Source organism: Oryx dammah, unplaced genomic scaffold (genome assembly GCF_014754425.2).
Source record: "Oryx dammah isolate SB20612 unplaced genomic scaffold, SCBI_Odam_1.1 HiC_scaffold_28, whole genome shotgun sequence".
In the NCBI taxonomy this organism is placed as follows: domain Eukaryota; kingdom Metazoa; phylum Chordata; class Mammalia; order Artiodactyla; family Bovidae; genus Oryx; species Oryx dammah.
In genome coordinates this window covers 49,683,287-49,696,323 of record NW_024070212.1, presented here as the reverse complement: position 1 = coordinate 49,696,323, position 13,037 = coordinate 49,683,287, and the positions used below count along the sequence as shown (strand labels likewise).

The 13,037-nt window shown below is 41.2% G+C and overlaps 1 protein-coding gene across 1 annotated transcript in view; it reads left to right on the top strand.

Annotated features, from left to right (window-relative positions):
• The first annotated feature begins 6,555 nt into the window (after positions 1 to 6,555).
• BTBD8 (BTB domain containing 8) overlaps positions 6,556 to 13,037 on the top strand; it is a 92,591-nt gene continuing 86,109 nt past the window's right edge. Inside the window, exon 1 of the mRNA XM_040232325.1 lies at positions 6,556 to 6,909. Within this exon, the coding sequence (XP_040088259.1) occupies positions 6,761 to 6,909 (149 nt within the window). The 5' untranslated portion in view covers positions 6,556 to 6,760. The remainder of the gene's footprint in view (positions 6,910 to 13,037) is intronic.

Sequence of the window (13,037 nt, the reverse complement as noted above, 5' to 3'; positions counted from 1 at the left end):
CATATTTGACTCTGTGATGCTGTGGACTGTAGCCTGCCAGGCTCCTCTGTCTATGGGATTCTCCAGGCAAGAATACTGGAGTGGGTTGCCATGACCTCTTAGAGGAGATCTTCCCAACTCAGAGATCAAACCTGATTCTCCTTTGTCTCCTGCATTGGCAGGTGGGCTCTTTACTGCTAGCGCCACCTGGGAAGCCTGTATATGCAGAGTACATCATGTGAAATGCTGGGCTGGATGAATCAACCATAAGCTGAAATCAAGATTGCTGGGAGAAGTATCAACAACCTCATATGCAGATGATATACCACTCTAATTGCAGAAAGTGAAGAGGAACTAAAGAAACTTTTGATTAGAGTGAAAGAGGAGAGTGAAAAGGCTGGCTTGAAACTCAACATTAAAAACTAAGATCCCGGTCCCATCACATTATGTCAAATAGAAGAGGGAAAAGTGGAAGCAGTGACAGATTTTATTTTCTTGGCTCCAAAATCATTGCGGATGAGGACCACAACCGTGAAATTCAAAGATGCTTGCTCCTAGAAAGGAAAGATATAAAAACCTAGACAGCATACTAAAAAGCAAAGGTATTACTTGGCTGACAAAGGTTCAAATAGTCAAAGCTATGGTTTTTCCTGCAGCCATGTATGAATGCGAGAGTTGAACCATAAAGACAGCTGAGCACCAAAGAATTGATGCTTTCGAATTGTAGTGCTGGAGAAGACTCTTGAGAGTCCCTTGGACTTCAAGGGGATCAAACCAGTCCATCCTAAAGGAAATCAGTCCTGAATATTCATTGGAAGAACTGATGCTAAAGCTGAAGCTCCAATACTTTGACCACCTAATGGGAAAAACTGACTTAATGGTAAAGTCCCTAATTCTAGGAAACACTGAAGGCAAAAGGAAAAGGGGCAGCAGAGGATGAGATGGTTAGATAGTATCATGGACTCAATGGGCACGAATCTGAGAAAATTGGGAGAGAGTGGAGAACAGAGGAGCCTGGCATGCTACAGTCCATGGGGTTGCAATGAAGAGATACAACTTAGCGACAGAACAACAACAATAAAAAATAAGGCTCTTATTTCTTTTTTTACAATTTCCATTACAGGAAATATACGGGATAAATGAGCATACCAAATGATGCTTGCAAAAAGCAGTCAAATGTAAAATGTGGCATACTCTACAGCTCAAATTGCTTAGGCTTCTGCCACAATGTCAATGTCATGAGGGAAAATACAGGAGAGGGAACTCTTTTAAAGTAGAAGAAACTCAGGAGACAAAAGAACCAAATATAACCCTGTATCTTGTTTGAAAACTGATCCAAACAAATCAACTGTAAAATATAGTTTGTACAATAGTTGGGAAAATTTTACAATGGGCTATATCATAAATAGAATTATTGTCAATTAATAAGGAATACCATTATTGGTTTGGTAGTGTAAGGCAATGGCAACCTACTCCAGTACTCTTGCTTGGAAAATCCCATGGACAGAGGAGCCTGGTAGGCTGCAGTCCATGGGGTCACTAAGAGTCGGACACGACTGAGCGACTTCACTTTCACTTTTTACTTTCATGCACTGGAGAAGGAAATGGCAACCCACTCCAGTGTTCTTGCCTGGAGAATCCCAGGGACAGGGGAGCCTGGTGGGCTGCCGTCTATGGGGTCACACAGGGTCGGACACGACTGAAGCAACTTAGCAGCAGCAGCAGCAGCAATGCTATACAAGCAAATGTATAGCTTTTTTAAGAGATGCAAACTGAAGTTTATAGGAGTAAAATGAAATGATGTTGGGTTTTTACTTGTAAAATTTTCAGAAGAAAGGGAAGAAAGAAAGAGAAAGAATGGAAAGAAGAAAGGGACTGAAGGAGAAGGGAGAAGGAGGGAGGAAGGAAAAGAGGAAGGAAGCAATAAAAGATGAAAAAGGAAAGAAAAATTGGTACAGCATATATACTCAAATCTTCATAATTGCTGATTTCTATTTATTTGTTAATAATAGCCACAGCCTTGTCTAACTCAATGAAACTATGAGCCATGCCGTGCAATACAAGTCTCTGCCCCAACCAGTAATGCTGAAGAAGCTGAAGTTGAACAGTTCTATGAAGACCTACAAGATCTTCTAGAACTAATACCCAAAATGTCTTTTTCATTATACGGGACTGGAATGCAAAAGTAGGAAGTGAAGAGATACCTGTTGTAACAGGTAAATTTGGCCTTGAGGTACAAAATGAAGCAGGTCAAAGGCTAACAGAGTTTTGCCAGGAGAATGCACTGGTCATAACAAACACTCTCGTCCAACAACACAAGAAAAGGCTCTACACATGGACATCTCCAGATGGTCAATGCCGAAATCAGATTGATTATATTCTTTGTAGCCAAAGATGGAGAAGCTCTACACAGTCAGCAAAAACAAGACTGGGAGCTGACTGTGGCTCAGATCATGAACTCCTTATTGCAAAATTCAGACTTAAATTAAGACAGTAGGGAAAACCACTAGACCATTCAGGTATGACCTAAATCAAATCCCTTAGGATTATACAGTGGAAGTGACAAATAGATTCCAGGGATTAGATCTGATAGACAGAGGCCTGAAGAACTATGGATGGAGATTCATGATATTGTACAGGAGGCAGTGATCAAGACCATCCCCAAGAAAAAGAAATGGAAAAAGGCAAGATGGTTGTCTGAGGAGGCCTTACAAATAGCTGTGAAAAGACGAGAAGGCAAAGACAAAGGAGAAAAGAAAAGATATGCCAATTTGAATGCAGAGTTCCAAAGAATAGCAAGGAGAGATAAGAAAGCCTTCCTCAGTGATCAATGCAAAGAAATAGAGGAAAACAACCGAATGGGAAAGACTAGAGATCTTTTCAAGAAAATTAGAGATACCAAGGGAAAATTTCGTGCAAATATGGGCACAATAAAGGACAGAAATGGTATTGACCTAAGAGAAGCAGAAGATATTAAGGAGAGGTGGCAAGAATACACAGAAGAACTATACAAAAAAAACCTTTATGACTCAGATAACCACAGTGGTGTGATCACTCACCTAGAGCCAGACATCCTGGAATTTGAAGTCAAGTGGGCCTTAGGAAGCATCACTACAAACAAAGCTAGTGAAAGTGATGGAATTCCAGTTGAGCTACTTCAAATCCTAAAAGATGATGCTGTGAAAGTGCTTCACTCGTTATGCTGGCAAATTTGGAAAACTCAGCAGTGGCCACAGGACTGGAAAAGGTCAATTTTCATTCCAATCCCAAAGAAGGGCAATGCCAAAGAATGTTCAAACTATTGCACAGTTGCACTCATCTCACACGCTAGCAAAGTAATGCTCAAAATTCTCCAAACCAGGCTTCAACAGTACCTGAACTGTGAACTTCCAGATATTCAAGCTGGATTTAGAAAAGGCAGAGGAAAAAAAAAAAAAAAAGAAAGAAAGAAAGAAAAGGCAGAGGAACGAGAGATCAAACTGCCATCATCTGTTGGATCATCAAAAAAGCGAGAGAATTCCAGAAAAACATTTACTTCTGCTTTATTGACTATGCCAAAGTCTTTGACTATGGATCACAACAAACTGTGGAAAATTCTTCAAGAAATGGGAATACCAGACCACCTCACCGTATGCAGGTCAGAAAGCAACAGTTAGAACTGAACATAGAACAACAGACTGGTTCCAAATCAGAAAAGGAGTACGTCAAGGCTGTATACTGTCACCCTGCTTCTTTAAATTATATGCAGAGTACATCATGCGAAATGCTGGGCTGGATGAAGCACAAGCTGGAATCAAGATTGCTGGGAGAAATATCAATAACCTCAGATATGTAAATGATACCACCCTTATGGCAGAAAGTGAAGAACTAACGAGCCTCTCTAAAGAGCCTCTTGATGAAAGTGAAACAGGAGAGTGAAAAGTTGGCTTAAAACTCAACATTCAGAAAACTAAGATCATGGCATCCATGATGGGCAGTAGATCTGAAGTGATTTGGATGGACGATCCGAAGTGATTGTCCCATCACTTCTTGGTAAATAGATGGGGAAATAATGGAAACAGTGAGAAACTTTTTTTGGGGGGGATCCCCCAAATCACTGCAGATGGTGACTGCAGCCATGAAATTAAAAGACGCTTGCTCCTTGGAAGGAAAGCTATTACCAAGCTAGACAGTGTATTAAAAACCAGAGACATTGCTTTGCCAACAAAGGTCGGTCTAGTCAAGGTTATGGTTTCTCCTGTAGTCATGTATGGATGTGAGAGTTGGACTAAAGAAAGCTGAGCACTGAAGAATTGATGCTTGTGAACTGTGGTGTTGGAGAAGACTCTTGAGAGTCCCTTGGACAGCAAGGAGATCCAACCAGTCCATCCTAAAGGAAATCAGTCCTGAATATTCATTGGAAGGACTGATGTTGAAGGTGAATACTTTGGCCACCTGATGGGAAGAACTGACTCACTGGAAAAGACTCTGATGCTGGGAAAGATTTAAATCAGGAGGAGATGGGACGACAGAGGATGAGATGGTTGGATGGCATCACCGACTCAATGGACATGAATTTGTTCTGGGAGTTGGTGATGGACCGGGAAGCCTGTCGTGCTGCAGTCCATGGGGCCGCAAGTAGTCAGACGTGACTGAGCAACTGAACTGGACTGAACTGATTTGTTTGTTTGTTTGAAATGCTTCATATGAAAACATTTTTAAAGAAAGAAAAAACACTTCCAAGATAATCGCTTTTTCATGAAATCATAGTGCTTGGAGTGCTTTTTTGCCTTCCAAGGCAGTTTTACCACATGAGCATCACAGTTAAGGCCAACCCTAAATAAAATTATGAGTTTAGTTTGTTTACACTTAGAGCTCCTGTTGCAGGACTTTCTAGTGTTCCTGATCATAAAGCCTCTGAGGGAAAATTTTTGATAAATTTCACTCCTATTAAGGTATAAATGACTACATTTGTAAATATACTAAAATAAGAATAATATTTTAAATAAAAAATTTCAGATTGTGGAATACATAGCACCATTAACACTATTTTTGTTTCGTTCTGAAAGAGGGTACTTTTTCTTGAATTACTTCACAAACTTGACTAAGCTGCCTAAGGCACTTTAAGATAATTAAATTTACATGGACGAAACCATGTGTTTATCCATTCCCAACCAGAGAATAGACTAATTTTAACTTCATCAGCTTATAAAGGGGCGTGGTAGAGATCTTAGGGGACTTTGAACAGAAAGGATCTGATGCTGAACTGCCTGGTTTTAATACCTGTACCACCACTTACTGGCTGTGTGACCTGGGCTAAGTTACCTAGCATCTCATGCCTCAACTTCCTCATCTGTATAGGGGCTAATAGCAGTACCAACCTAAACAATGGTTGTAAAAATTAGTTAATACATAAAAAGCAGGTAGAGCAGTTTTCTCACCTAAAAAGCACTCAATAAATATTAACCTATTATCTCTGACACCCCTTTCTACAGGAACAATTAAGAATCAATTAGCCACTATGTTTTTCAGAAATAAGGTGTCTGAATAATTGAGAAGGTCATTATTCTGAAAAATGGCTACTTCTTGGCTAATATTATGGTACAAGATGCATGTATTTTCCAAGCAATTAGTACCTACTTGTTATTACTTGTTACCTTGTGCAGAGTTTCTGAATGAAGCAAAAAGATCGAAACTTCTTCCTTTGGAATAAGTAATCAATTACAAAAATACCAAAAGACTTTTAAAGTGATTTCGCTCTAGCTCTTTTCTTCACTCCAAAATATTCAAAACTCTGTAGTTCATCAATCAACCCACTTCCCGGCGAAATTCAAGGCTCTGCTCCTACAATCTTACTTCCTTTTCCCACCTCATACAATTTTACAGGTTTATACACATACTTCTGCAATATTACTGACATTGCTCAGCTAAAGTTCAAGGGCAGTTATATGAGCCACTCCCTGGATTAGAAGGGAAAGGAGTCTTCTAGAGGCTGTACACACCCTTTGCAGGGAGCTCAGGAGTGTTGCAACTCCTGCTGATTTTGTGAAGTTCTTTCCTCAACACACTTGTGACCCCGTGGACTGTAGCCCGCCAGGCTCCTCTGTCCATGGAATTCTCCAGGCAAGAATATTAGAATGGGTTGCCATTTCCTTTTCCAAGGGATCTTCCCAACCCAGGGATCGAACCCAGGTCTCCCACATTGCAGGCAGACTCTTTACAGACTGAGCCAGGGACGGCTTCCTCAACACTCACACACCCAATTTTTCTTGCCCAAAGCAGGTAAATAAGGGAGTGTGACTCGCCGCAGGAAACGGCCAGTGAACTTGTCTTTCCTGGGGGGAAAAAAACACTGACATCCAGGAAGATAAAGTGCTGAGAGACTGCACTGGCTGATTTGAACGCTGCTCTCAAGCATTTATTTACACGACTGGTTAGCACCAACCAGAAAGCAGTGAGACAAGGATAAACGGCAGAACCAGGGAGTCCCGGAGGACAGTTCGCTCCCTGGGCAATAGGGGTCGGAGTGTCTGCTGGCGGAGGTAAACAGAGCTACCACGCCTGCGCACACCCTCCCAGGTCACGTGCCGGCTCCAGCCCGGCCTCTAACATTCCCTTGGATTGAGATCTGGCTGCCCTAAGGGACCGTCAACAGACAGACGAGAGGCGGTCAACGTTTTCCTTTAGGGGGCGGATTCCGGGTAGGAGCCGAGCGTTCGGTTGAAAAAGCCCCCTTCTTCTTGAGGCGGGGAAGTGAGACCTTGTCCTGGGCCTGCGGGGTGCCGCCGTGCTTCTTTGGGACATGGCCCGCTGTGGGGAGGAAGGCGCGCCCCCCGGGGTCCCTCTGGGATCCCCCGGAGTTTGCAGTAAGGGGTTGCAAAGGAAGGGACTCTGTGAGCGGCGCCGGCTGAAGGCGATGGTGTCGGAGCAGCTCAGCCAGGATCTGCTCAGGTAGGAGGAGGCGGGAACTCAGCCTCCTTCAGTTCTAAACGCTCCCTTCTCTGGACCAGAAACTGGCTCCATCTCTCTTTCTCCATCCCTTCCTTCTTTGTTCTCCTCGCCTCGAGCCACCGAGGGAGGCTCTATTGTCTCTTCACTAACTGGCGGGTTCGCTCCCCCTATATAACCAATCCGGAGGCCACGTGCCAGGTTCAAGAGGAAAACCAAAGTTACTATCATAGTTCTGTGCGGCATCAGTTGATGCCAAAATACTCCCAGCACGGGCAGACTTAGGTCTTGAAAGGCTTTCGCTAATGTCGGGGTGGACCCAGGTTTCGGGGTCCTGAAACACAATATAAGCTTAAACGGTTCTAAGAAAAAATGATAAAATTAGGTAGAAGGGTGAGTATTTACAATGAGTAAAAATGGAACAACTCACCTGAGCGTTGGAGGTATCTTTCTTCTTATATTTCTTTAAACGGTTTAGCAGAAATGCTTACATAGAAATACTTCCTGATTCCAACCTGACTTCCCCTCTCCTCCTAGAGTACTCTACGGCTCCCGGCAACTCCCAGCTCCCGTGAGGACTTAAGCAAATGCAGAGTTGTGAAGCTTAACTCAGGCTGTGATGAATCTCGGGAGAGTCATCCCTGTTTTCAAAGAAAATGAAGCTCAAAAATATTCCCTAGTTTCCATTTCTACCAAAACATTGATTCTTGAACTTTAAGTGTGCATCAGAATCACTTGGAGGGCTTAGCTATACTGGGGCCCAGACCCTTATTCCGGTACGATTAGACTGGGATGGGGCCTGAGATTTTTAAATGTCTAACAAGGTCCTAGGTGACTTTTGCATTTTTAACAGGGTCCCATAGGGTCGCAAAAGTCGGACATGACTGAAGCAACTTAGCAGGCACGCACCCCAGCTAATGCTGATGCTGCTGGCCTGGGTCTCTGGTTGAGAACGACTCAGACAATGTACACCTAATTACTGTCAATACTAATAACTAACAGTTCTGCAACATTTAAAAGTACTTACTGTGGCTCACAGTTAAAGCTCCAGAAGCTATTAATATAAACTGAATTTTATAAAGTTAAAAAAAAAAAGTCCTTTTAATGTGGGCATTTCCATGAGAGATTCTGCCTTGTCTCCACCACTGGGGGAATTGATGTAAAAGACAGAAAAAAAAAAAAAAAAGAGTGATTCATCTGCTCCTAGGATGAATCTCTAAGGATGAGGCATGCCTTTTCTTAAGTGGCTTTATTATTCTGGCTGTATTGTTAGCCTTGAAGTTGTCATGAATTTAAGGAAGGTAATACACCTAATTTATATAAAAATGAAGTTAAAAGTATAGCAGGTGATGGATATTGCCCTAGAGTTACTATAGCATTTATGGAGACTTAGTTGTACTTCCCAGTAGATAGGAACTGACTCCAACAATAAATTTGATAATAAAGAAAGTATAGCAGATGAACAATTTATCCTCATCCTCGCAGCAAATAAGGATAGGATCCTGAACTCCCAAGTTCTTGTTACAAGCAAGGGTTTTGTTTTAAAAACAACAAAAAATTTTCATATGCTCACCCAGCCACCCTGAATGCTATGTTAAATTCATCTTCAAGCACAGCAATATCATTGATTTATTCTACAAATGTTAATGAAGTAGCAAGCACCCATGTACTTAACACTGTATTATGTTTTAAAGAATCAAAGGTTAGTAAGATATGACTTTGATATTATGCTTGCACTCTAGTGAGAGAGATAATAGCCGAAGAAAAGGAATGGGGAAGGGGGTGACTTGGGTGAGGCTTTATAGGTGATGGTTGAGTGATCTCCTAGGGATTGATTAAACTTTTATTAGGTAGAAATTAGGAAAGAAGTTGGAGAGTATCTAAGAGAGGAGAATGGCTTTTATAAGGGCATAGAGATTTGGAAGAGCTTGATTTATTTTGGGAAAGCAAGTTATATTGGGTTGTACCAAAAAGCAAGGAACAGAGACAACTCTGGGTTATTTGAGGCAATAGGATATATGGAGAAGTGAGGGAAAATGGGAAACAGTTTCAGTTGTCAAAAAGCTAGATTTAATGTAGAATTGGAAAGTTTCTTGGGATATGACAATTCTCTTATAAGACTTCATTGAGATATGGATGATTGTTCAAGACAATTGTAATAAAAATACCTAATACTTGTTACCATCCTACTGGACACTGGGCTGACATGCAATGTTTTATTTATTCCACTGTGAGGTAAATCTTGTTGCTGGTCCCATTTAACAGAAAAGGAAACTAAGCATCAGGTTCAGTTCAGTTCAGTCGCTCAGTCGTGTCCGACTCTTTGAGACCCTATAGATTGCAGCACACCAGGCTTCCCTGTCCAGCACTAGCTCCCGGAACTTACTCAAATTCATGTCCATTGAGTCAGTGATGCCATCCAGCCAACTTATCCTCTGTCGTCCCCTTCTCCTGCCTTCAATCTCTCCCAGCATCAGGGTCTTTTCAAATGAGTCAGCTCTTTGCATCAGGTGACCAAAGTATTGGAGTTTCAGCTTCAACATCAGTCCTTCCAATGAATATTCAGGACTGATTTCCTTTAGGATGGACTGGTTGGATCTCCTTGCAGTCCAAAGGACTCTCAAGAGTCTTCTCCAACCCCACAGTTCAAAAGCATCAATTCTTTGGCACTCAGCTTTCTTTATAGTCCAACTCTCATATCCATACATGACTGCTGGAAAAACCATAGCCTTGACTAGATGGACCTTTGTTGGCAAAGTAATGTCTGTTTTTTAATATGCTATCTAGGTTGGTCATAACTTTTCTTCCAAGGAGTAAGCATCTTTTAATTTCATGGCTGCAGTCACCATCTGCAGTGATTTCGGAGCCCAAAAAATAAAGTCTGCCACTGTTTCCATTGTTTCTCCATCTATTTGCCATGAAGTGATGGGACTGGATGCCATGATCTTAGTTTTCTGAATGTTGAGCTTTAAGCCAACTTTTTTACTCTCCTCTTTCACTTGAGAGGCTCTTTAGTTCTTCTTCACTTTCTGCCATAAGGGTGGTGTCATCTGCAAATCTGAGGTTATTGATATTTCTCCTGGCAATCTTGATTCCAGCTTGTGCTTCATCCAGCCCAGCATTTCTCATGATGTACTCTGCATATAAGTTAAATAAGCAGGGTGACAATATACAGCCTTGACGTACTCGTTTTCCTATTTGGAACCAGTCTGTTGTTCCATGTCCAGTTCTAACTGTTGCTTCCTGACCTGCATACAGGTTTCTCAAGAGGCAGGTCAGGTGATCTGGTACTCCCATCTCTCAGAATTTTCCACAGTTTGTTGTGATCCACACAGTAAAGACTTTGGCATAGTCAATAAAGCAGAAGTAGATGTTTTTTCTGGAACCCTCTTGCTTTTTTGAATATCCAGAGGATGTTGGCAATTTGATCTCTGATTCCTCTGCCTTTTCTAAAACCAGCTTGAACATCTGGAAGTTCATCTGGAATATGCCAGCAAATTTGGAAAACTCAGCAGTGGCCACAGGACTGAAAAAGGTCAGTTTTCATTCCAATCCCTAAGAAAGGCAATGCCAAAGAATGCTCAAACTACCACACAATTGCACTCATCTCACACGCTAGCAAAGTAATGCTCAAAATTCTCCAAGCCAGGCTTCAACAATATGTGAACCGTGAACTTCCAGATGTTCAAGCTGGTTTTAGAAAAGGCAGAGGAAGCAAAGCATCAAGAGAAGTGGTTAAGTCTGAATAAGAACCTTGGCGGTCTGGTTCCAGGGACATTAAAGTGATTTGCCCAAGGTCTCATGGCCAGAATACAGATCCAGTCAGTCTTCTTTCTCTAAAGTATGTGAAATGATCTTCCAGTATCTTTATTCCTTCATTTCTGCTTCTTTCCTTACCCATTCCCTTTTCTTACTATACCTTGGATTTTCTTTAAAGCTCCCTTAAGAGTTCCATCAGCTGGCTCTTGATTATTATAGAATATCTCTGCTAGAGTTCACTTGTTTAACTACCACATTGGCTAGTGGTTAACCTTGGCTTAGTCAATTGTCCATTCAGAGGTGACTAAAAGCTTCAGGGACATGTGGCACAATTTGGTAGCTTTATTTGGGAGGGGATTGTGGGTATGGCAAGCAAAGTGACAGTAGATGAGGGTGAATGGGTAAAACTAAGACAAGATTATAGAGATCTTTCTTCAGTGAAGAATTTGGGATGTATTCTGGAAGCAGTGGAGAATCATTGATATTTTAAAAATACAGGATTTGCATAATGAGATCTTGAATTGAGGAAAGAAATTGGAAAAAAAATAAAAGGAAACCAACTAGATTTTGTGATAGTCAGGGGATACATAATGGCAGTGAAAAAGGAAAAGATAAAATGGATTTCTGTGTGCAGTTCATGGGCGTGGTGACCAATGACATGTGGAAACACAGAGAAAGAGAAACAGAAGATGGTGCTGAATCTTAGGACATTCAAAAGGAAGGAGAATGGTGAATGTTCAAGAAGCCTTATCCAGGGGACAACTGAAAATATGTCTGGAGTTTAGGAGGGAAGTTGGCATAGAAGATAAAATGGCTGGTGACATCACCAGCACCCAGCTGTCTAAGCTAACTATGAGAGGGATCCTAGGTTATTTCCTTACCTTCACCTTCTGCATCCAGTTACCAACTCCTGCCATTTTATTACCTAAATATATTTTAAGTTAATCCGTCATTTTCTATCACTGATGTTTCTCTCCTGGCTCAAGCCATGTACATCATTCATTTGTGCTGGGCAGTAGTTTTTCTCCCTCCAATCTCATTTTCCCCTGATTCCTTTTCTACACAATAATAGATAATATTTTGAAAACTAAAATGGCCCATGTTTTGGACTATTTGGTCATTCCCTTTCAGCTGTGAGATAGAGTTAAGCTCTTTGCCTCTTACCCATCTTTATCCCTGCAGCTTCACCTGTCACTTCTTACCTCTCAGTACTCTATTGACCAATTTGTAGCTCCCCACTCACACAAACCTTTGTGAGGAACATGGAGGCAGGAATCCCTTCTACTCTGCATTGCTTTCTTGACCAACTCCTACTCAGTCTTTAAAATTCCATATGGTTTTCCTGTCCTCTATAAGGTCTTCTCTTATAACTGTCCCTGAAAAAATTTTTACTAGTTTGTCCTATTGAATATTTCATACTTTTTATTTTTCAGACCTGGCCTCCATCTCTTCTATATACTCCTTGAGGGCAGATACTATATTTTAGTCATCTTTGTGTCCCCAGTGCTTAGTTCACATTACACGCTCAATAAATTTTTAGTGAGAAATTTGGTTTAATCAGTGGACTAAAATGCTTTTGATAGGTGAACACAGTACTTGACAGAGAAATAAGATGCAAGAAAGCTGGGTCTGGACACCACTGAGCCTTTCCTCCAACCTGTCTTTCCACTAGGGTTTATTGTTAGATGAGTCATAAACCTCCCCTTAGTCAAATATTATTACTTGCAACAGATAACAAGGGCTTCCCTGGTGGCTCAGTGGTGAAGAATCCTATTGGTAATGCAGGAGACTCAGTTTGATCCCTGGGTCAGGAAGATCCCCTGGAGGAGGAGATGACAACACACTCTAGTATTCTTGCCTGGGAGATCCTATCGACAGAGGAACCTGATGGGGTACAGTCCATGGGGTCGCAAAAGAGTCAGACCCAACTTAGCAACTAAACAACAGCAACAGATAACAGGATTTACTTGTAATTGATCCAAGTGGTTTTATAAAATAAAAAGCACTGCATTTTCACATTAACATTTTTAAAAACACATTGACTTTTTTAATTTGACAAATACTCCTGAGCATCTATTATAAACAGGACAGATTCCCTAATGAGCTGTATGGCTGTCAGCGCCCCCAAGTAAATGCTTGTTTATTTATTTGGAGAGGAGTAGAGGAAGGGTAGAAGATGGGTGGGAAGGAGAATAAATGGAGTATTTGTACAATTTGAGTTTTTGTTAATGTTTGGAAAATCAGTACATTTTTGTGTAAATTTAACAATCACTTATGAAAATAATTTATTAAAATATTAACTAAAAAAAAAAATTAACTAAAATGCATCTTGTTTGGTCACTGTTTCCAAGGTTCTAAAAGCTTTGTACTCT